General features: G+C 42.1%; 1 protein-coding gene and 1 non-coding gene across 7 annotated transcripts in view; one reads left to right on the top strand and one right to left on the bottom strand.

Moving 5' to 3' along the window:
• Positions 1–2: 2 nt before the first annotated feature.
• The window catches only part of MLH3 (mutL homolog 3), a 36,162-nt gene continuing 13,184 nt past the window's right edge, over positions 3–22,980 (bottom strand). For 4 of the 6 annotated variants that reach the window (XM_039469339.2, XM_074392964.1, XM_039469338.2 and 1 more), the window contains 7 exons: positions 17,302–17,373; positions 15,971–16,082; positions 14,429–14,588; positions 6,080–6,103; positions 5,899–5,977; positions 1,705–1,856; positions 3–423 (listed from right to left, as the gene is read on the bottom strand). In XM_039469339.2, the coding sequence (XP_039325273.1) occupies positions 304–423; positions 1,705–1,856; positions 5,899–5,977; positions 6,080–6,103; positions 14,429–14,588; positions 15,971–16,082; positions 17,302–17,373 (719 nt within the window). In that variant the 3' untranslated portion in view covers positions 3–303. The other 2 variants (XM_074392965.1, XM_074392966.1) reach the window with 2 other exon arrangements.
• LOC120364094 (U6 spliceosomal RNA) lies at positions 4,178–4,284 on the top strand. Its single transcript, XR_005579447.1, has one exon. It is a non-coding gene; the product is annotated as a U6 spliceosomal RNA (small nuclear RNA).

Here is a 22,980-nt window from a genome sequence, read left to right as displayed (position 1 = left end):
GCAACCGATCAGTCATTAAATTTTATCATTAAATAAGCAGCAAAAGGTAGACATTATATGGTAACCTCTTGTGTCCACAGATGCAAATGAATGAGCTGTCTTTAGGCTTGAATTCCATCTGGCTACTCAACTAGAGGAATCATCTGCTCAAGAAAGACTGATACAAAGAGCCCTGCTGTCTAAGCTGCTCAGGGACACTGGGCTGATTCAGTCAGGGCTGTGCCGGTACCTGCTGCTGCTGCTCTCTGCTAAGAGGCATACAGTGAACATCCCTTTGTTCCTTTTAGACTAGTGATTCTGTTCTCATGGTGGCTCACAGGGAGCCGTGGATTGCTGCAAGCTCTGCCTTGTATCACACTCTGCTTTTCCAAAGAGACGCCAGGCCTGGGCCATTTTGCGAAGTTTAGCGAGATTCGGTTTAATCTATGGGAAGAAAGAATAACTTCAATTAGCAGGATGAAAATCTAGGTAGCACACAAATCTTTCCAAAGTATGCTGTTATAATCCATTTAGATTTTTAACTTCTAGATTCAATAGAGATTATAGACTTTTTTAAGGATCAATGGCAGCTCTTCAACAATGGGGACAAAACTTTCCTCACAGTTTTCTTTGTGAAACAAAGAGGTTTTAATGAAGTAAAATCAACTAGTTGAGTCAGAAGACATCAATACCTGAAATCTCCATGCAAGAAAACATTTTATATTCCTTCGCAGGGAAAGGTTAGCAAAAGAAAAGATTTTGGAAAGCAGCAACAGGGGCATTCCCGTTATGCTCTCCATATTCCCCTTCATTGAAGACTGTAACAAGGACAGAAGTTCTTCTTTTTCTTTTTTTTTTTTTTTGAGATGGAGTTTCGCTCTTGTTACCCAGGCTGGAGTGCAATGGTGCGATCTCGGCTCACCGCAACCTCCGCCTCCTGGGTTCAGGCAATTCTCCTGCCTCAGCCTCCTGAGTAGCTGGGATTACAGGCACACGCCACCATGCCCAGCTAATTTTTTGTATTTTTAGTAGAGACGGGGTTTCACCATGTTGACCATGTTGGTCTCGATCTCTTGACCTCGTGATCCACCCGCCTCGGCCTCCCAAAGTGCTTGAGCCACCGCGCCCGGCCTAGGACAGAAGTTCTTAATTGAAGCCGCTCTGTGCCTTTACTGCATTATCCACATCGTAGTTTGCAGGCTGCTGGGTAATCAGGGCCAAAGCATAATGTAGAGATTCCCCAGGCTTGGGTCCCTGCCTGATAATCCTCAAACCATAACTTGAGATCCTTGGGGATGGCCAGCTCTAGTCACAGATCACCATTTCCAGCAGGTACTATCGAGAAACCAGATGTTGAGGCTATATCATGCCAACAGTGAATTTGCTGTGCTTCTACCAACTTTCAGTAGCTTCAGGGAGAACTGCATCTTATCACACCTAGAGCCAGCAGGCCACAGGTATTCAGGATATGTAAATCTGTACACGTGTTAAGTTTTAAAATACAAAGCCATTATGTGGGTTACCTAACAGTTCAGTCTAAGGTCCATTTGGATTTGAGCTGGAAGATGAAATAGGTGAGGCTTTATGTGAAACTTCCAATGCAGATTTTGCAAAACTCCCCTATTTTGGAAAGGATTAAGATAGATTACAGCTGGATAGTAAAAGCCAGAAAAGAAAGAGAAGATAAACTTTGCTCCCTCCTGCTCCTATTAGTCATTAACGTACCTGTTTTTCCTGCTCCAAGTGGTCTATGTCAGCTAATGGCAACATAGAAGGTCTCCCGTGAGCACACTGGAATGGCAGCTGGCACAAGGACAGAGCTTCAATAAGGCGGCAACTCTCCTCTAAGCTCAGGCCATCATTAAACTTAACGGCCCCTAAATGAAAGAGAAAAACAAGAAGGTTATAGTGTATATGGTGGGAAACCAGTGCTGACCTTGGGTCAGTGCCAAATATCTGGAAAAAGTAACATATTTCTTAGGCTTCTTTAATGAGGCTTTAATCCTGCTTAAAATTGGTGCTTATGCCCATGGATGAAACTCAGGCTTCAGGACTGACCTTCTGTCTCTCAGCTTTTTCTTATGGAGTATTTGTCTTTCTAATCTCTGTAGGAGGCATTCCTTAACTTGATAGGATCTTGCTTTCAGGGTTTTTCTCCAAGAGGCAAGAGGAGTATTTTTGCCTACTCCTGACAGGTTCGTGAAGTGAGATTATCTTTTTCCATGGATCATCCAATAGCAATCTCTCTGATTGTTTCCTTACAATATTCACTTTATTTGCTGCTTCTTTTTTTTTGAGATGGAGTTTTGCTCTTGTTACCCAGGCTGGAGTGCAATGGCACAATCTCGGCTCACCGCAACCTCCGCCTCCTGGGTTCAGGCAATTCTCCTGCCTCAGCCTCCTGAGTAGCTCGGATTACAGGCATGTGCCACCATGCCCAGCTACTTTTTTGTATTTTTAGTAGAGACAGGGTTTCACCACGTTGACCAGGATGGTCTCGATCTCTTGACCTCGTGATCTACCCGCCTCGTCCTCCCAAAGTGCTGGGATTACAGGCTTGAGCCACCGTGCCCGGCCTATTTGCTTCTTTTTTCTAATTTCCACAATAATCTTCCTAATCTAAACTCATATTGTTATAACCTGCCTTTATGCATAATTTACTCAGTCAACAAATGTTTATTAAGTATATACTTTGTATTGGGAGCTTCCCCAGGCAGTTAATTAGACAGATCATTTCCACCCTCATGGCGCTTATGATCTAATAGCTCTAATAGGGGAGACAAACATGAAGCAGATAATTACACAATAATTTAAATGATAAATGTAAGTACTATAAAATATGGGATATAAATATATAATAGGAAGACCAAACCTAGTTTAGGAGCTCAAGGAAGGCTTTCCTGGCAAAATGGTATTTAGGCTGAGGCCTTAGGTTAGGAAAGACATGGCTAATTAAAGGAGAGAAAAGTGTTTCACATAGAGGAAAAGCCCAGTGCAGAGGCCCCGAGGCTGACAGATGTTTAGCCTACAGGAAGTATAAGACCAAAAAAGCAGGCCAGGATGTAAAGAACAAAGTGGAGAGTGATGTGACGTGATGCTGGTGAGGCAGGCAGGGGCCAAACCACAAAGACCCTTGTGGGCCACAGCAAAAAATTACATTTCTATCCCAAGAGCAATGGGTCATCACTGACACATTTTAGTTAGAAGAACAACATGCTCAGAGGGATATTTCAAAAACATTCCTCTGGGTGCTAAGAGAAGAGTGGCTTGAAAGGGAGTCAAGAGTGGAGGTGAGGAAATAAGTAAGAGGACTCAACAGTGGCAAGAATGAGGGAGGAGACAGACTGAATCAGATGCATTTAAGACACATTTTGAAAGTGGCAATGATGAAATTTGGTGATAGAGGAGTATTAGTCTGTTCTCAACCTGCTATGAAGAAATGTACAAGACTGGGTAATTTATAACAGAAAGACCGTTTAAATGACTCACACTTCCGCATGGCTAGGGAGGCCTCAGAAAACTTGTAGTCATGGTGGAAGGCAAAGGAGAAGCAGGCACCTTCCTCACAGAGCAGCAAGTGCCAGATGCTTATAAAACCATCAGCTCTCATGAGACTCACTCGCTATCATGAGAACAGCATGGGGGAAACTGCCCCCATGATCCAGTCACCTCTACCTAGTCCCACCCTTGACACATGAGGATTATGAGGATTATAATTCAAAATGAGATTTTGGGTGGGGCAGAGTCAAGCTATGTTCGAGTATATGTAAGGAGTAATGATAGGATGAAAGGGAAAAGACTTAAGGATTTTTGCAGGAGACAGACTAATGTTGGAGTGTGGTTATAAAGCTGGGCAAGATAGGAGGTGAAGAGAGAAGGCTGATGGAGAAGGATAAAATGGGGAGGGGATCACTGGGTTGGAGACCCCATTGTGCTGACCACAATGATAGCTGCAGGGGATTCTGTAACTGTCATGACCTCTGAAGTATATTCCTCTAAAACCATTTTCTTTGATTCTTTTATTTATTCATTCACTCATTTATGAGACAGAGTCTCACTGTGTCGCCCTAGCTGGTCTCAAACTCCTAGACCCTCCTGCCTCAGCCTCCTGAATAGCTGGGATTACAGGTGTGTATCACACACCCAAATCCCCATTTTCTATATTGTATCATATTACCCTGCTCAAGAATCCTCAATGGTGTTTGCTTTGGCAACACATATAATAAAATTGGAATGATACAGAGACGATTAGTATGGTTCCTGAACAAGGATGACATGCAAATTCCTGAAGCATTCCATCTTTTTATAAAAATCCTAGAAGAAAACCTCAGAAATACCATTCTGGACACAGGCCTTGGCAAAGATTTCATGAGAAAAACTGTAAAAGCAATTGCAACAAAAACGAAAATTGACAACTGAGACTTAAACTAAAGAGCTTCTCCACAGCAAAATAAACTGTCAACAGAATAAAGGGACAACTTACAGAATGGGAGAAAATATTTGCAAACTGCATCCAACAGAGGCCTAATACCCAGAATCTATAAGAACTCAAATAAGTCAACAAGCAAAAACCAAAACACCCTATTAAAAAAAATGGGCAAAGGACATGAACATACACTTCTCAAAAGAAGACATACACATGGCCAACAAGCCTATAAAAAATGCTCAGCATCACTAATCATCAGAGAAATGCAAATCAAAATCACAGTGAGATACCATCTCATACCAGTCAGAATGGCTACTGTTAAAAAGTAAAAAAATAACAGATGCTGGCAAGGCTGCAGAGAAAATGGAACACTTATACGCTGTTGGTGAGAAATATAAATTATTTCCACTGTTCAGCCACAGTGGAAACAGTTTAGAGATTTCTTAAAGAGCTTAAAACAAACTGCCATTCAACCCAGCAATCCCGTTACTAGGAACATGCCCAAAGAAATAGAAATCATTCTACCATAAAGACACATGTATGTGTTATACTCACTGCAGCAGTATTTATAATAGCAAAGACATGGAATCAACCTAAATGCCCATCAGTGGAGGACTGGATAAAGAAAATGTGGTACATATACACCATGTAATACTATACAGCCATAAAAAAGAACGAGATCATGTCATGTCCTTTGCAAAAACAGACAGAGCTGGAGGCCATGATCCTAAGTGAATTAGAAAACCAAATACTCTATGTTCTTACTTACAAGTGGGAGCTCAACACTGAATACATATCGGACACAAAGAAGGAATAACAGACACCTAGGCTTACTTGAGGGTGGAGGGTGGGAGGAGGTAAGGATGGAAAAACTACCTATTGGGTACTATGCTCATTACCTGGGTAACAAAATAATCTGTACACCAAACTCCTGCAACACGCAATTCACCCACGCAACAAAGTGCACGTGTACCCCTTGAACCTAAAATAAAAGTTGGAAAAAAAAAAAAAAAAAGAAGAACGCTTGCTAATTCTAATGCCTTCTGTATCAAATCCAAAAGTTTTGCTGTGACCTTCTAGGCTTCTGTTCTTTCTTACCTGCCTAGTTTCTTGATACTCTTTGCTGCTTCTCATATAACCAACTTGTTGCTGTTCTGTGTCTCTGTACAGGCTGTTTCCTCTCCCTGCAGTGAATTTCCCCTTCCATGATGTGAATCCATGTTCCTCAGCTCATTCAAAATTCAACTCAAAATGCACCTCCTCTAGAAGTAATTCCTCCATTCATATAGGTCAGGAAGCATTATAGTAAAATTTGTGTGCTGGGATTTTGTTTTTGTAAAAGTGATTTTAAAATGTATATTCAGTTTCTTGATCTAAACTGTATTCTCAGAGTCAAGTGGGAAATGTGCCTTCTGCTTCTTTCGTAATCCCGGCACCCCTGCCAGGGCTCTGCATGTAGAGGTGCTCGATCACCGCTATATTAAAGGGCTTACCATGGCAGGCCTGGGATGCCAGCACCTTCTGGACAGTCAGTGGCAGTAGCCCTTGGATGCCTCCTGTGGTCTGGAGTAGCTAATGCATAAACACATTGTTAATAGGAAAAAGAAATGGGGCAATGAAGCCTTTTATGTGTGGCACTTCTGCATGAAACCCCCAAATAAGAGAAATGCTTACCTCCACTTGTTCTCGGATAAGTTCCTACAAAGCAAAAGGAAAATAGGCTTTAATCTACTGTTAACGTTTTACTTCCCTTTGATAGTTTACAAAATATCTCAATTTCCTTCTTTACATCATGCCTCCTGAAGGAAAGAGTTCCAGCAATATAGCATTTGGGTACAAATTCATTTGTTGTAAAGCACTCTGAATATGAAAAAAAAAAACCAAGCAACTGAATGGAACTCTTATTGAACATAGAATACATTTAGCTACTGAGACTTCCTCCAGAGATGGCTTCTCAACTAATGAGGTTATGTAGCTAGTGAGAGTAGCCCTGATGATTCAACCAATTCAAAACATCAGGAAGGCTTCTCACTAACAGGCTGTCTGTTTGTGTGTATAATCTTAGCCAGAACAAGTGTAATATTACACACAAACTGAGAATAAATACACAACAACCTTCAATACAACCACTGCTCAGTATAACACTTACTTAAATATCATAAACATAAGTAAACAGTCACTTTAGTTCCCACGGGCTTTTTGAGGACAATTCCATTCAGGTCAGAAAGTTTATTTTCTGAGGCATTTTGTTGAGGAATTTCTTCTCCCTTGCATGTCTCTGTCCCTGGGATAAACTTTTTAACAGTTATATCCCTGTGGATATTAATTTTTACAAAAGAACTTTAAAGAAATTTAAAGCAGACACTATTTCACGCTACCAATTTGTTTAACCTCTGGAGGTAAAAAGAAAAAAACCTGTTGCACATTTAATGATTTCTTTATAAGAAAATATTTCTTTACTCTGGAAATGCCTACATGTAAATCTGCCTCCTAAGATTACAACATGCAATTTTCTTGTAGCTTGGGCAGCTGGAAGGATGGTGGTGCCATTGACAGAGAAGGGACCCAGATGAGGAAGAACAAACCTGTCTGGGGGTTCCATCATGAAGCTGGGTTTGGACACAGTAAATGGGCCTTCAGGTGGAATGCCCAGTGGATAGGCAGACTTAAACGATCTAGTAGTTGGCAAAGAAATCTGGGCTGTACCTATCTATCTTAGAGTTAACAGCGTATATATTTTGATAGTATCAGAAGCTGAAGAAGGGCCTTGATGAGGCGAGATTGTCCAGGGAGAATATGGAGAGCGAAAAGGAACAGAGAAAAGAGTGGAGCCTGTGGAACATCAGCATCTAAGGTGCATATGTTTTGGCAAAGGTCTGGCAAGCTACGAGTACATTTTCTTTTAAAATCAGACTCAGGAAATTCTCTTCTCTCCTTCATCTATACTCTAGTCTGCCATGCCTATAAATGAGCACAGTTACCAAGAACTAGGTAGTATATACTATATTATCTATAATTTAAAAACCACATTTTCCCAAACAAACCTAAACAGAAAGATGTTCTCATAATACTCAATCCACTAACAAAGTTTAGTGTGGCTGGAGAGCAAACCTAACTGCTCTGCTATTCTCTCTTGTGTTTGTGTATCTGAGATGGTAAAACATCCGTTTGTAAGCCTAGTGAAGGGGAGATGGGACTCATCTCAATCCATTTTACATCATTTAATGCTGGATAATTTAATATTCTTATTTTATTTATTTATTTATTATTTTTAATCTTTTGAGACGGAGTCTTGCCCTGTTGCCCAGGCTGGAGTGCAATGGCACAATCTTGCCTCACTGCAACCTCCACCTCCTAGATTCAAGTAATTCTGCCTCATACTCCTGAGTAGCTGGGATTACAGGTACCTCCTACCATGCCTGACTAATTTTTATATTTTTTAGTAGAGACGGAGTTTCACTATGTTGGCCAGGCTGGTCTCAAACTCCTGAACTCAAATGATCAGTCTGCCTCGGCCTCCCAAAGTCCTGAGATTACAGGCATGAGCCACCACTCCTGACCTAATTTTATATATATATATATATATTTTTTTTTTTTTTTTTTTTTTTGAGACAGAGTTTCGCTCTTGTTACCCAGGCTGGAGTGCAATGGCGTGATCTCGGCTCACCGCAACCTCCGCCTCCTGGGTTCAGGCAATACTCCTGCCTCAGCCTCCTGAGTAGCTGGGATTACAGGCACACGCCACCATGCCCAGCTAATTTTTTGTATTTTTAGTAGAGACGGGGTTTCACCATGTTGACCAGGATGGTCTCGATCTCTTGACCTCGTGATTCACCCGCCTCGGCCTCCCAAAGTGCTGGGATTACAGGCGTGAGCCACCGCGCCCAGCCAATTTAATATTTTTAAAGCCTCATTCATCAGGCTAGAAGACAGAGCTTTATAGAAAGATGTATTATTGATCTTTCAACTGCTAGGATTCAAGTAGCTACCTCCTCAAAACACCAAAACTGTTCCAGCTTCTTCCAGAATCATACAAAATCTTTCCTGATCAACCTGACATAGCATAATCAAGATTTTCTGAAACCAGAAGGTTTGTTTCCATTGGAAGTAAACTCCTTAACAGTAGTCTTTGAAGTTCCTTCAGGAAAAGTTTTTCTTGTAATTTTCTGGTTACATATTTAGGGATTGAATTACAATAAAAGACTCTAACAGATCCTATCTTTTGGATTTAGGACAATTTGGAGCAGGAGTCTTAGAGAAAGTACATCTGTGGGGAGGAAAGAGCTTCGCTGGAAGCAGAGCAAAGTCTGTCTGATCCAAAAGCGATTCTGGAAAGGGCAAAGCCAAGATGATCCAAGAGTTGACTGGCAGCTCTCTTCCTCTCAAATGTTTCACCCTTGGCCTACGAACGTGCTTAGGTCTTTTTTGTCATAAAGCAAACAAAAGCCCTCCTCAGCCTTGAGTCCCACCACACTTCCCACACCTCTAACCTTTAGCTATCAACCCATCTCTCTTTTTCTGTGTGCAGCCAAAGTTCTAGAAAGAGCTATCTACTTAGCTTCACTTCCTCCCGCTTCATGCACTCCTGACTCACTACACTCTATCTTCTGCCCCACCTCATCCCCAGGAAATGATTCCACAAGACAATCAATGTCCTCATGACAGCCAAGTCCAACATTTCAGGCTCGACTTCATAGCCATTATTGACCATTCCCTTCTTGTTTAAAACTTTTCTTGGTTTTGGCAATATTACTTTTTCCTGGTTTTCCTCCTTCCTCTCCAACCAAATATTTTCAGCCATCCTTAGAACTTCCTCTTTTCAGCAGAGCTTTCCAGACCTTTGCCAAAACATATGCACCCTAGATGCTGATGTTCCACAGGCTCCACCCTTTTCTCTGTTCCTTTTCGCTCTCCATATTCTCCCTGGACAATCTCGCTTCATCAAGGCCCTTCTTCAGCTTCTGATACTATCAAAATATATACGCTGTTAACTCTAAGATAGATAGGTACAGCCCAGATTTCTTTGCCAACTACTAGATCGTTTAAGTCTGCCTATCCACTGGGCATTCCACCTGAAGGCCCATTCACTGTGTCCAAACCCAGCTTCATGATGGAACCCCCAGACAGGTTTGTTCTTCCTCATCTGGGTCCCTTCTCTGTCAATGGCACCACCATCCTTCCAGCTGCCCAAGCCACAACCCTCAGACTCACTGTTACTTCTCTTTTCTCGTTCATTCCTTTCACATTCGATTGCTCACCAAGTCCTCTAGCTTCTGCCTCTCAAATTCTGTCTCAAATATCCTCTCTACTCCCTCTGCTACTGACTCAGTCCAATCCTCATCTTCTCTTACCTGAACCACTGAAATAAGCCCTCAGCTGCTCTCCCTGACTCAAAGCTTCCTGTTATCAATCTATCCTCCAATTTATCCACTATTTCTGTCTTCTAATTTTAGATATTACTATTTTAGATGTTGCTAAAGCACTTCAGACTTCTACACAGGGTTGATGTGGATGTGTCTGTGCTCCAAATAAAGAAAGCTAGAGACAAAGGAGTAGAAACAATGATGAAAAAAGCAGGACACCATGAAAAAGGAACAGGGAGATTTGAAAACAAAAAAAAAAACAAAAAAAAAAAACAAAAAAAAAAAACGAAAACAACTTCTGGAAATAAAAAAATATAGTCATTGAAATAAAAAGCTCAGTGGATAAGCTGAACATATAATTAAACAGAAGATGAAGAGATACTTTAGGTCACCGGAAGATAAGTGAGGAGATTTCCCAGAATGTATCACAGAGAGAGAAAGCAATGGAAAATACGGAAGTCCGCTGAAGAGGCATGGAGAGTAGAAAGATAAGGCCTATTAAATATCTGGCAAAATTTCCAAGAGACGAGAGAGAGAATGGGGAAGAAATGACGTTAGAGTTGATAATGACTGCACACTTTCTAAACTAAAGAAGGCTAGTGAATCTCCAGAAGGAAATGAAAATAAATCTACACAAAGATATATCATAGGGAAATTACGGAACACCAAAGATAAAGTGAACATCTTAAAAGCAACTGGAGGGAAAATCAGATGACCTACAGAGTAATAACTGCATTGACAAAGGACTTCTTCAATAGCTAAAACAGAAAGTCGGGCTGAGCACAGTGGCTCACACCTATAATCCCAGAACTTTGGGAGGCTGCGGCAGGCAGATCACCTAAGGTCAGGAGTCCAAGATCAGCCTGGCCAACTGGTGAAACCCTGTCTCCACTAAAGATAAAAAAAATAAGCTGTGTAAGCACTTATCATCCCAGCTACTTGGTAGGCTTAGGCAGGAGAATCAGTTGAACCTGGGAGGCTGAGGCTGCAATGAGCCGAGGTCACCCCACAGCACTCCAGCCTGGACAACAGAGTGAGACTCTATCTCAAAAAATATATAATAATAACAATAATAAATAAATAAAATAGAAAGTCAAAAGTAGTAGAATATTTTCAAAATGCAAGGGGATAACTGGCAATGTGAAATTCTGTTTTTAGCTAAATAATCATGTTATGTATGAAGACAAAATAAAGACATTTTAAAAGACAGCTTATCATTCATGAACTTTTTTTTTTTTTGAGACAGAGTTTTACTCTTATCACCCAGGCTGGAGTGCAATGATGTGATCTCGGCTCATTGCAACCTCCGCCTCTCAGGTTCAAGCAATTCTTCTGCCTCAGCCTCCCGAGTAGCTGAGATTACAAGTGCGGCCACCATGCCTGGCTAATTTTTGTATTTTTGGTAGAGACAGAGATTCACCATGTTGGCCAGGCTGATCTCAAACTCCTGACCTCCGGTGATCCACCTGCCTCGGACTCCCAAAGCGCTGGGAGCCACAGTGCCTGGCCCATGGACTCTTAATAAGATAACTTCTGTTTATTTTTATTTTTTTGTATTTTTTTTTGTCTCAAGATTTGTTTGTGGATAAAATATCTCTTAAGAGATTTACTTAAGTTAAAAACAATAAAACAGAATACAAAAGAACACAGAATAAGTAGGATGCAAGAGGCAATGGTGAACAAAGACTCTGGTGAACACTTTGTTTAATCTAAATAAAGATTGACTATGAAATAATTGACCACCAGGGGATTAAAAACAAGATGGAATTAAAGTACTAGACAGCTACATGGAAGATGGGAGGAGGGTGATGTGAGATGAAGGGTTTGTAAGATTTTGGTATAGTTAGGAAGAGGATAGATAAATGAATTACTTTTAAACTTTGATAAGCATGCATGCTAAAATTTAAGGCTAATTTCTAAAAGGATACAAATGGAAAATATATATATATATATATATATATATATATAGAGAGAGAGAGAGAGAGAGAGAGAGAGAGAGAGAGAGAAAAGAGAAATAAAGAAAACTATAATAGAAAACAGGAAAGGAGAAGATAAAGGCAATAAAGACAAAATGATATTTGCTGTAAAAAAAAAGAAACATAATCAAAATAAAAAGTAATGGTTCCCTCCAACACCTCCAATGCCACATTTAAGCAGCAGCTTTTCAAACCTTTACCCCAAAACATATATGTAAAGTAATCATATTTGGAATGCCATCTAAAATGTACCTTACTCTCCTGCTTAAAATTCTTCATTGGCTGCCTATAAGATGAAATGCAAAATACTTAGCAGAATAAGCTAAATTCCTTTATGATTTGACCCTGACAACCCATCTAGCTGACCCCCATCCAGTCAAAGATCCAAGTATAACTTCTGATTTCCCCAAATCTTTTTTTTTTTTTTTTGAGATGGAGTCTCACTCTGTCGCTCAGGCTGGAGTGCAGTGGCACGATCTTGGATCACTACAGCCTCTGCCTCCAGAGGTTGTAGCAATTTTCATGCCTTAGCCTCCCAAGTAGCTGGGATTACAGGTACACACCACCATGCCCGGCTAATTTTTTGTATTTTTAGTAGAGACAGGGGTCTCACCATGTTAGCCAGGCTGGTCTCGAGCTCCTGACCTCAAATGATCTGCCTGCCTCAGCCTCCCAAAATGCTGAGATTACAGGCATGAGCCACTGCACCTGGCCTGATTTCCTCAAGTCTTAACTACCAATAGCCTACCATTGACCAGAAACCTTACCAATAACATTAACAACTGATTAACACATATTTTGTGTGTTGTACATATTATACACTGTATTCTTACAATAAAGTAAGCTAGAGAAAAGAAAACATTGGCCAGGCATAGTGGCTCACATCTATAATCCCAGCACTTTAGGAGGTCAAGACAGGTGGATCATTTGAGGTCAGGAGTTCAAGACTAGCTTGGCCAACATGGTGAGACTGTGTCTCTACTAAAAATACAAAACTTAGCAGGGCATGGTGGTGTGCACCTGTAATCCCAGCTACTCAGGAGGCTGAGGCAGGAGAATTGCTTGAACTGGGGAGGTGGAGGTTGCAGTGAGCCGAGATTGCACCACTGCACTCCAGTCTGGGCAAAAAAAAAAAAAAAAAAAAAAAAGCAAAGAAAGAAAGAGAGAGAGAGAAAGAGAGAGAGAGAGAGAAAATGTTAAGAAAATCGTAAGAAGCTGGGCGCGGTGGCTCAAGCCTGTAATCCCAGCACTTTGGGAGGCCGAGGCGGGTGGATCACGAGGTCAAGAGATCGAGACCATCCTGGTCAACATAGTGAAACCCTGTCTCTACTAAAAATATAAAAAATTAGCTGGGCATGGTGGCGTGTGCCTGTAATCCCAGCTATTCAGGAGGCTGAGGCAGGAGAATTGCCTGAGCCCAGGAGGCGGAGGTTGCGGTGAGCCAAGATCACACCATTGCACTCCAGCCTGGGTAACAAGAGCGAAACTCCGTCTCAAAAAAAAAAAAAAAAAAAAAAGAAAGAAAAAAAGAAAATCGTAAGGAAAAGAAAATATATTTATTATTCATTAAGTAGAAATGAATCATCACAGGGCCGGGAGTGGTGGCTCATGCCTGTAATCCAAGCATTTTGGAGGCCAAGGGGGGCAGATCACCTGAGGTCGGGAGTTCAAGACCAGCATGACCAACATGGTGAAACCCGTCTTAAAAAAAAAAAAAGATAAAGATCTTTATGCTCATCATTTTCACATTGAATAGGCTAAGAAGGAGGAAGAGGAAGGGTTGGTCTTACTGTCTTAGGAGTGGCAGAGGTGGAAGAAAATCTGCATATAAGTGTACATGTGCAGTTCAGACCCAAGATGTCCAAGGGTCAACAGTAGATCTCAATCTGAGACATATCTGTTGATAGTTTAGGATCTGCTTCAAGTCTCTGATATGCGTTCCTCTGTCTAGAATGCCCTTCTCCCCTCTTCTGTACTTGGCAGTTACCCACTATTCTAAAAGACTTTTCTTGCTGTGCGCAGTGGCTCATGCCTGTTATGCCAGGCCTTTGGGAAACCAATGCAGGGGGATTGCTTGAGTCCAGGAGTTCAGCCCAGGCAACACAGCAAGACCCCATCTCTACACACAAAAAAAAAAAAAAAAAAAAAGGAAAAAATTAGCCAGGCGTGGTGGTACGTGCCTATAGTCTGAGTTACTTGGGAGGCTTAGGTGGGAAGATCGCTTGTGCGCAGGAGATCAAGACTACAGTGTTGTATGACTGCACTGCACTCCAGCTTGGGCAACAGAGTGAGACCTGGTCTCTCAAAAGTAAAAACTTGTCTTAAGAAAACAGCTTTTCTGTGACAGTTTCATTGACTCCACCATCCCAGGCATGGGAGTCATCCTGTTTCCGTAACACTTCTGAAAAACTACCTGGATGCATTCTAGACTCTTAGTTTTCATTACCGTAATTGTACTGGGAAGAAAGTAAAACACACACCTCTACTAGCCAAAGTTCACTGTAATTCTTTAAATGCCTTTCTTCCTTATTTTGAGCTAATTCATCTCTGAATTTCTAGCTCCTGGCACACAGCAGGTAAATACCATGAATGCTTGTTGAAGAAGAGATGAATTCAGAGAATCTACAGACAAAATACAAGGTTACCATCACTCAGCAATTTTAACATCTGCAGCTGTATCTTACCTCCACCATACTCTTGGTCACAGTAGATCTTCCTCTCCGAAGTTCATTGGCTTCTCTTTCCACAAAACAGAGTGGTACTTTTCCCACAAGGACCAGAGAATCACTAGTGTCTGGAAATACAAATTCAAGGCCCAGATCTTCCAGATTTTTGTGGTAACACCTAAAGAGATAACCTCAAATGTAAAAAAAAAAAAAAAAAAAAAAAAAATGGGCTACTTTATTCACATTTCAGTACTGGTTCTAAATACTACCTGATAGTTTTTCAAAAGCTGCCACTGGGCTTAAAAATTGTATTGTTTTTCTCATACTTATGTGTGTTTGTTTGGGATTTTTTATTATCAAATTTCCTTTTTGGATTATAGTAACCTTTATTGTTTTTCTCTTTTCCATTGAGGATCAATGTGTTTCTAAATCTTGTTTCTAAGTGTGTTTTCTTCATTGAGGAACTGCTAACTTCTGGCTGCTGGCACTTAAGAGAGTCTGGCACAAAGAAAAGGTCTGAGAGTGATTTGGATCAGCATTAAAGGAGGGAGGTAATTAACAACTAAGGAACTGAGAAGTCCTGATTAACAGGATATAAGTAAACAGATCTGCCTCTAATATAAATTATGTCACAGGGAAAAAAGATGTGCTGGCAGTATCATATTCCCAAACTTGAAATACATTAGGAGAAACTTCTCTTTTTCATTTTCAATAATTTGTGCCGCTCAGAAGAGGCAAAATGTCCTATCCTGTGACTCACTATATGATTTGCCCCTTCCTTGCATCCCACTGTTTTACTTTCTTCCCATTATGATTATGAGAATGAAAACTAAGAGTCTAGAATGCACCAAGGCAAAGCAGAATGGGAGCAATTACTGCAGAAACTTTGCTTTCACAAAGCATGGCATAAACACAGACTGTTCCAAGAAATGAGAATAGTGTTCTAAGCCAACTGCTGGAAAAAATTACCAGGGAAACTCTATCCTATACTCACGAGCTGGGACACAGTGGAAAGAAGAGGCTGCGTGCAGTGGCTCATGCCTGTAATCCCAGCACTTTGGGAGGCAAAAGCAGGAGGACTGCTGGAGTCTAGGAGTTCAAGACCAGCCTGGGCAACATGGTGAAACCCCACCTCTACCAAAAAATTACAAAAATTAGCCCATCATGGTGGTGCCCACCTGTAGTTCCAGCTACTTGGGAGGCTGAAGTAGGAGGACTGCTTGAGCCTGGAAGGTGGAGGTTGCAGTGAGCAGAGATCGCACCACTGCACTCCAGCCTGGACAACAGAGCAAGACCTTGTCTCAATTAATTAATTATTTTAATGGATTAGATGCAGAAAAAACACATATTTTAAAAAAGGGAAAAAACCAGCCTGTGGAGTTAGATGACCAGTCTTTGAGTGCCTGCTCCACTACTTAATAACTGCTATGACCTTAGACAAGTCTTGTAACCTCTCTTGGTCTCATCTGAAAAACGGAACAATAGTTACGCTTACTCCTCACAGAATTATTGTGAGAACCAATACCAATGTCAACATCACATTCTTACAGTGGTACGAACCGTAAGAGTCTCCTTTGTTCCTCTGTCACTGTTATCTCTAGTGGAGGAATTAGAGTAGAAGACAGTAATTTCTTCCGACCAGAGCCCTGTGCCTGTTGCTTCTCGTAGGAATCTATTGGCAGAAAGATGAATGCGTTAAGAGTAGGAAGGGAAGTCTTCTAGATTCAGATAAAAATACAGCACAACCTTGATATAATCATTCTAGTGCATAGCAGAATGCTTAATGTTCAGTTTTAGACTTTGGATTTCCATGTTTAAAGTCAAGCTAATACTCAGCCTATTAACCAATTTTGGTAGTATTTTCCAAAAGAAGAAATATAAGACTTGCATCTTACATTCAGATGAACAATGCAACGTTCCTGTAGTTAATAAACGTGGTTTTGATGACAGAGGTGAAAATGTGGATTACCAGGGACATATGTGGGTTTACCACACAATCTCATGGCTCCAGAAGGCGTCCCTTTCCTTGAGCAGGGTCTCCCAGTCTCTGGAGAGAATTAGTATTATTCACAAATGGTGCAGGGCCTGTAGAAGTAAGTTTTTCTAACACTGTTTTCCCAACGTTTAGGCCATCATTTTATAAGGAAAAGTGAAAATAATAGTAATATCATTGCCTTTCTAGTCCATGAAGCACCTCCTGAGGTCCTTGCCTAACTCTTTGACATTACTCATAGGCCACAGGAGTAAAGACTTTCCTGGTATTTTGCAACTTGGCAAAGACAGTCTCATGATGAAAAAATGGGTAGAAAAAAAAAATTAAAAAGCATATATTGCTTTGGAAAGCTAGATTTAAAAACCAGTGATGTTGGTTGTCTCTGGGGAAGAGAAGCAAGGAGGGATGGGGGAAGGGTAGAAAGGAGACTTTATTATTATTCCCTTTTGTGTCTTTCAGAATTGAATCTATTTGATTATACTGTATATTCAAAAGCCAACTAAAATTTAAAATCAAAACAGTATACTGGGCCTTCTGAGCTGCCAGTGGTCTCTGCCTGAAGGGGTATGGGAAGGCATGCCAAGATCACTGGGCATATGGAGGGGCAGATCTTTGTGCTGGATGTCAGAGTAAGCAGCCTGTCCTCGGCACCTCTGGGCTGATCATAAATGTGTGGCAAATACGCCTCTGACCACATAAATAAGACCCACATTTTTGAATTAGTGAACTACTACATTCTTTCAGTTATAACACAGGTCAAACTGGAAGACTGTGGCTTAATTTTTGAACATACAGTACAAAGCGTGCTTCCTCACAATAGTCACAGTTAGAAAAGCTTTTTGAGGTGTACCGATTCTGCTGGGAGTCTCTATTTCCTTCTGCTTGCAAAGATCCTTACCATTGATAAGCTGCTCCAGGCGTACACGCTCATGGGCAGCATGCTGATCCACCAGCACGAGCAGGTTCCCACCTAGATGAGCAAGGATTGTGGACTTTCAGATTCTCAGAGCAAGATGACAACGTGACAACCATCATGTGTGTTGAGGAGAGAGAAGGCTTAATTCAAACTATCTAACAACAGCATAAGAGAAAACATTTTGAGTTGTAACAATTGAACCTTTATTTCCTAAAAAATGAAATTATGGGGAAAATGATAACAGACTTATCCCGTAAGTTTACCTTTTATTTCCTAATTTTTAGTTTACTTTGTATTTCCAAAAACATGAAATTATGGGGAAAGTGAAAGCAAACTTATCCCACAAGTTTGGATCCCAGATCCAATTCTGAAAGGCACAAAAGGAACTATAATCAGGTCCCCTTTATGCCCTTGCTCCACCCCTCCTAGTTTCCCTCCCCAGAGATAACCAGTATTACTCATTTTTTATCTGATAAGTTTATTATTTTCCCCATAATTTCATTTTTTAGAAAACAAAAGGTAAACTAAGAAACTCTTTAGTTCATTAGTATCTCATTTAGAAAACAAAGTCAGGGTGGGCATGGTGGCGCACACCTGTAATTTTAGCATTTTGGGAGGCTAAGGCAGACGCATCACCTGACATCAGGAGCTCAAGACCAGCCTGGCCAACATGGTGAAACCCAGTCTCTATTAAAAATACAAAAAATTAGCTGGGCGTGGTGGCACATGCCTGTAATCTTGGCTACTCGGGAGAATCACTTGAACCCGGGAGGCAGAGGTTGCCGTGAGCCGAGATTACGCCATTGCACTCCAGCCTGGGCGACAAAGCAAGACTCTTGTCTCAGAAAAAAAAAAAAGAGAAAGAGAAAAGAAAAGTCAGGGTCGGGAGGCCAAGGCAGGTGGATCACGAGATCAAGAGATCAACACCATCCCAGCCAACATAGTAAAACCCCGTCTCTATTAAAAGTACAAAAATTAGCTGGGCATCGTGGCAGGTGCCTGTAGTCCCAGCTACTCAGAAGGCTGAGGCAGAATTGCTTGAACCTGGGAGGCGGAGGTTGCAGTGAGCCAAGATCGTGTCACTGCACTCCAGCCTGGACAGGGCGAGACTCCATCTCAAAAAAAAAACAAAAAAAAAAACAAAGTCAAAGTGGCATTTCCTCAAGTTTGAAGCTTGAATATATAATTCCTATGTTTAAATACTGATTTTGCTTTATTGATTCAACTTTAGTATGACAAAGGACCATTAAACCACACATTGTTATAATCAGCTAATCTTGGTGTACGAGTTCCTTGGAAACCTATGAAGAATGTACCTCTAATGTACCTTAGATCAGAAGCCGGTGAATGTTTTCTGAAGGGCCAGATCATAAATATTTTAGGCTTCTTGGGCCACACGATTTCTGTCATGACTATTCAACAATTCTTTTTGAGACAAAGCAGCCATAGACAATATGTAAATATTGTAGCTGTGTTCCAATAAAACTCTATTTATGGACACTGAAATAATAATTTCATATAATTTTAATGTGTCAAGAAATCTTCTTTTTCTTTTTTTCCAACCACTGCAAAATGTAAAAACCATTCTCATCTCCCCAGCTGCACAGAAACAGGCGATGCCTGGATTCCCCTCAGGTGGTGTTTGTCCTGCCTTAGACCTGGGCTTCTCAAACATTCATAGGCACACATACCACCTGGGATCTTATTAAAACGCAGATTCTGGCTGGGCTCTGTGGCTCATGCCTGTAATTCCAACACTTTGGGAGGGTGAGGAGGGTAGATCACTTGAGGTCAGCAGTTCAAGATCAGCCTGTCTGACATGGTGAAACCCTGTCTCTACTAAAAATATAAAAGTTAGGCAGAAAAATCCCTTGAATCCAGGAGGTGGAGATTGCCGTGAGTGGAGATTGTGCCACTATACTCCCACCTGGGCAACAGAGAGGAGGGGAGTGGGGAGAGGGAGGGAGAGGGGAAGAGAACTGGGAGGGGAGGGGGGAGGGGGAGGAAAGAGGGAAGAGGAGGAGAGAGGGAAGTGGGGAGAGGAGGGGAGAGGGAGGGGATGGGAGGGGAAGGGGAGGAGGGAGGGAGAGGAAAGGGGAGGGGGAGAGGAGGGGAGGGGGAGAGGAGGGGAGGGGGAGGGGAGAGAGAAAGGGAAGGGGAGGGGAGGGGAAAGGGGAGAGGGAAGGGGACGGGGAAGGGAAGAGGGAAGGGGAGGGGGAAGGGGAAAAGGAAGGGGAGGGGGAAGGAGAGAGGGAAGGGGAGGACGGGAGAGGGGAGGGGAGAGGGAAGGGGAGGGGAGAGGGAAGGGGAGGAGGGGAGGGGGAGAGAGTGGGAGTGGGGAGAGGAGAGGGAAGGGGGATGGCAGAGGGAAGGGGAGGGGGAAAAGGGGGAAGGGATGGGAGGGAGAGAGGAAGGGGAGGGGGAGGGGAAAGAGGGGAGGGGGAGAAGAAGGGGAGAGGGAAGGAAGAGGAAGGGAGGGGGAGAGGGGGGAGGGAAGGGGAGGGGCGATGGGAGAGGGAAGGGGAGGGGGAAAGGAGGGGAGGGGGAAGGGATGGGAGGGAGAGGGGAGGGGGAGGGGAAGAAGGGCAGGGGATGGGAAGGGGGGAGGGGGAGAGGAGAGGGAAGAGGAGGAGGAGGAAGAGGAGAAGACAGGAGAGGAGAGGAGACGAGAGAAGAGAAGAGAGAAAGAAGGAAAGAAAAAGAAATTTCAACAGATCCATTTTGCTTCTTTCAACACTGCAGATTTTGTGGCTACATCCATCTTGAGCACCGTTAGTAGAGATACTGACATCTCAAAAACAACAAAGAATTTTAGGTAATAAAAACTTTCCAAAAAAATTACTTTTCTTTTTTTTTTTTTTTGAGACGGAGTTTCACTCTTGTTACCCAGGCTGGAGTGCAATGGCGCGATCTCGGCTCACCGCAACCTCCGCCTCCTGGGTTCAGGCAATTCTCCTGCCTCAGCCTCCTGAGTAGCTGAGATTACAGGCACGCGCCACCATGCCCAGTTAATTTTTTGTATTTTTAGTAGAGACGGGGTTTCACCATGTTGACCAGGTTGGTCTCGATCTCTCGACCTCGTGATCCACCCGCCTCGGCCTCCCAAAGTGCTGGGATTACAGGCTTGAGCCACCGCGCCCGGCAAAAAATTACTTCTCTAGAAATAGTAAAACTACAGGAATTTGATCTTTACAAATTCTATATTCATAATTCTAACAGAACTTTAGGTTAATTTACCTTTGATCTACCATGACATTTACTAAACAAGGTAAAAGGAATATTTTGAAATACATAGAGAAAACGCTCTGTAACCTTAGAAGTTCTTGCCTGCAGGTGCTACCAAGCTGGAACCAGCCCTGCACTGGTGCTCAGGGCTCAGCCACTCAGGCCTTTCAGGAACCTTATCCTATCAGTCATCCTTTGTAAATATGCTCAAGATTCTTCCATTAAAAAAACAAGTCCTCTCTCACCCTCCCCCTCTTTAGTCCCTCTCTTCCACGTCACAGGCACATTTCTAAGTATCTCATTGCAGCCTCCATTAGCACCATCAACAAACACCCTGTCCCGTCTATTCTCTGAAACAGCTCTCACTTGCTAAAATCCCTGGTTTCCACTGTCACAAAATCAGATGATCCTCATCTTACTTAATGTCTTGGCAGCATTTGGCATGACGTCTTGGCCTTCCAACACAACATTCTTCTGTTTTCTCCCTATTTCTCTAGCTGTTCCTTCACAATTTCTTTCATTGGTTCATCCTCTTCTACCCAGCTCTTATGTGCTGGAATTATTCTAGATTCGAGACCTCTCCTCAGTCTTCACTTTTTTTTCCCTAGGTGATAACATTTATATCCAGAGCTTCAGTGACCACTTTTCTGCATCTGATGACTCAAATTTATATCTCCACGTCAGAACACTTCCCTAGGCCAGACCTGAAATATGCAACCACATTCTTGACATCTATTCTGGAGCATTTCAAAGAGAACTTAGACTGAACTCATTATTTTCATCCTCACTGCCTGCTCTGCCTGCAAGCCAGGTCCTGTGACATCATCCACTCAGCTATGGAGGCCAGAAAACCAGAAGTCATCTTTTACATACCCTCCCATACCCAATCTATCACCAAGCCCTGCTGACTCTGTCTCCTAAATATCTTTCCAATACATTCACTGCTCTCCCTGCTCCCACCTAACCATGTCTCAGATATTGCAATATTTTTTTAAGAGTCACTCTACAGTTAACTGGAACTCCACCCCACTCCTACTGTATTCTCCACACTGCAACCAGAGCAATCTTTTTAAAATGCAAATGTGATACGACATGTACCACCCCAAAAACAAAGAAACAAACAAAAAGCTTTTAATGGTTTCCAATGACGTTGGGACAAAGCAAAGCTTGCAGCTGGCATTTAAAATCTGACTCCTATCTACTTCTCTAGCCTCATCTCCAGTTCCCCTGGCACTGTTTCCACTCACTGAGAACAGGAAATCATAATTGTGTATGTTACTCCTTCCTTTCTTTACTTAGTTAATTCATATTTATACTTCACACCTCATTATAACAAGAAGCACTTCCCTGAACTCCCTGATGAAATCGTATCTCCCAATGCAGGTTCTTATAGCATCTTGTATCTCTCCCTCCATTACAAGAGCTAGAATTAAAATTTCATGTTTGCGTAACTATTTTTTTCTCTCACATATATGTATTTTCCCGTCATTGTATCCCTAGGGCCTGGTCCAGTCCCTGGCATAGAATGGGCATGCAATCAATATTTGTTGAATGAGTTAATGTATTTACAAACTATTATTGTTTCATTAAAGCAGGTCACGAAGAGATTCTGCGTAAATCTTGATAAAACTAGCAGAGTTCATTATATATACTTTCTATTATAATAAAGGGAAAATAGGAAAATATTATTAAAAAGTCAAAAAATAGAAAATATTTAAGAGTACAAGTAGAAATATCTCCTTTGCGCACTCGCATTTTCACTCCCAAAGTAAATATTCTTGATAGTTTAATGTGTATCCTGAGCATATGTCTGTGTATGAACATAAAAATAAATGTCTGCTGCCCAGGCTGGAGTGTAATAGCGCAATCTTGGCTCACTGCATCCTCTGCCTCCCAAGTTCAAGCAATTCTTGTGTCTTAGCCTCCTGAGTAGCTGGGACTACAGGTGCATGCCACCATGCCCAGCCAATTTTTTTTTTTTTGAGACGGAGTTTCACTCTTGTTACCCAGGCTGGAGTGCAATGGCACGATTTTGGCTCACCGCAACCTCCGCCTCCTGGGTTCAAGCAATTCTCCTGCCTCAGCCTCCTGAGTAGCTGGGATTACAGGCAGGCACCGCCATACCCAGCTCATTTTTTGTATTTTTAGTAGAGACAGGGCTTCACCATGTTGACAAGGATGGTCTCGATCTCTTGACCTCGTGATCCACCCGCTTCGTCCTCCCAAAGTGCTGGGATTACAGGCTTGAGCCACCGCGCCTGGCCCCAGCCAATTTTTGTATTTTTAGTAGAGATAGGGTTTTGCCATGTTGCCCAGGCTGGTCTTAAACTCTGGCCTCAAGCAATCCACCTGCCTCAATCCCAAAGTGTTGGGATTACAGGTGTGAGCTACTACACCCAGCCTTCATAATATTCTTAATTTAGATTGGCTTTCCCT

This window comes from Saimiri boliviensis, chromosome 2, assembly GCF_048565385.1.
Source record: "Saimiri boliviensis isolate mSaiBol1 chromosome 2, mSaiBol1.pri, whole genome shotgun sequence".
NCBI classification, from domain to species: Eukaryota; Metazoa; Chordata; class Mammalia; order Primates; family Cebidae; genus Saimiri; species Saimiri boliviensis.
Note: the sequence above shows the minus strand (reverse complement) of the source record. Positions and strands in the feature narration are given on the sequence as shown.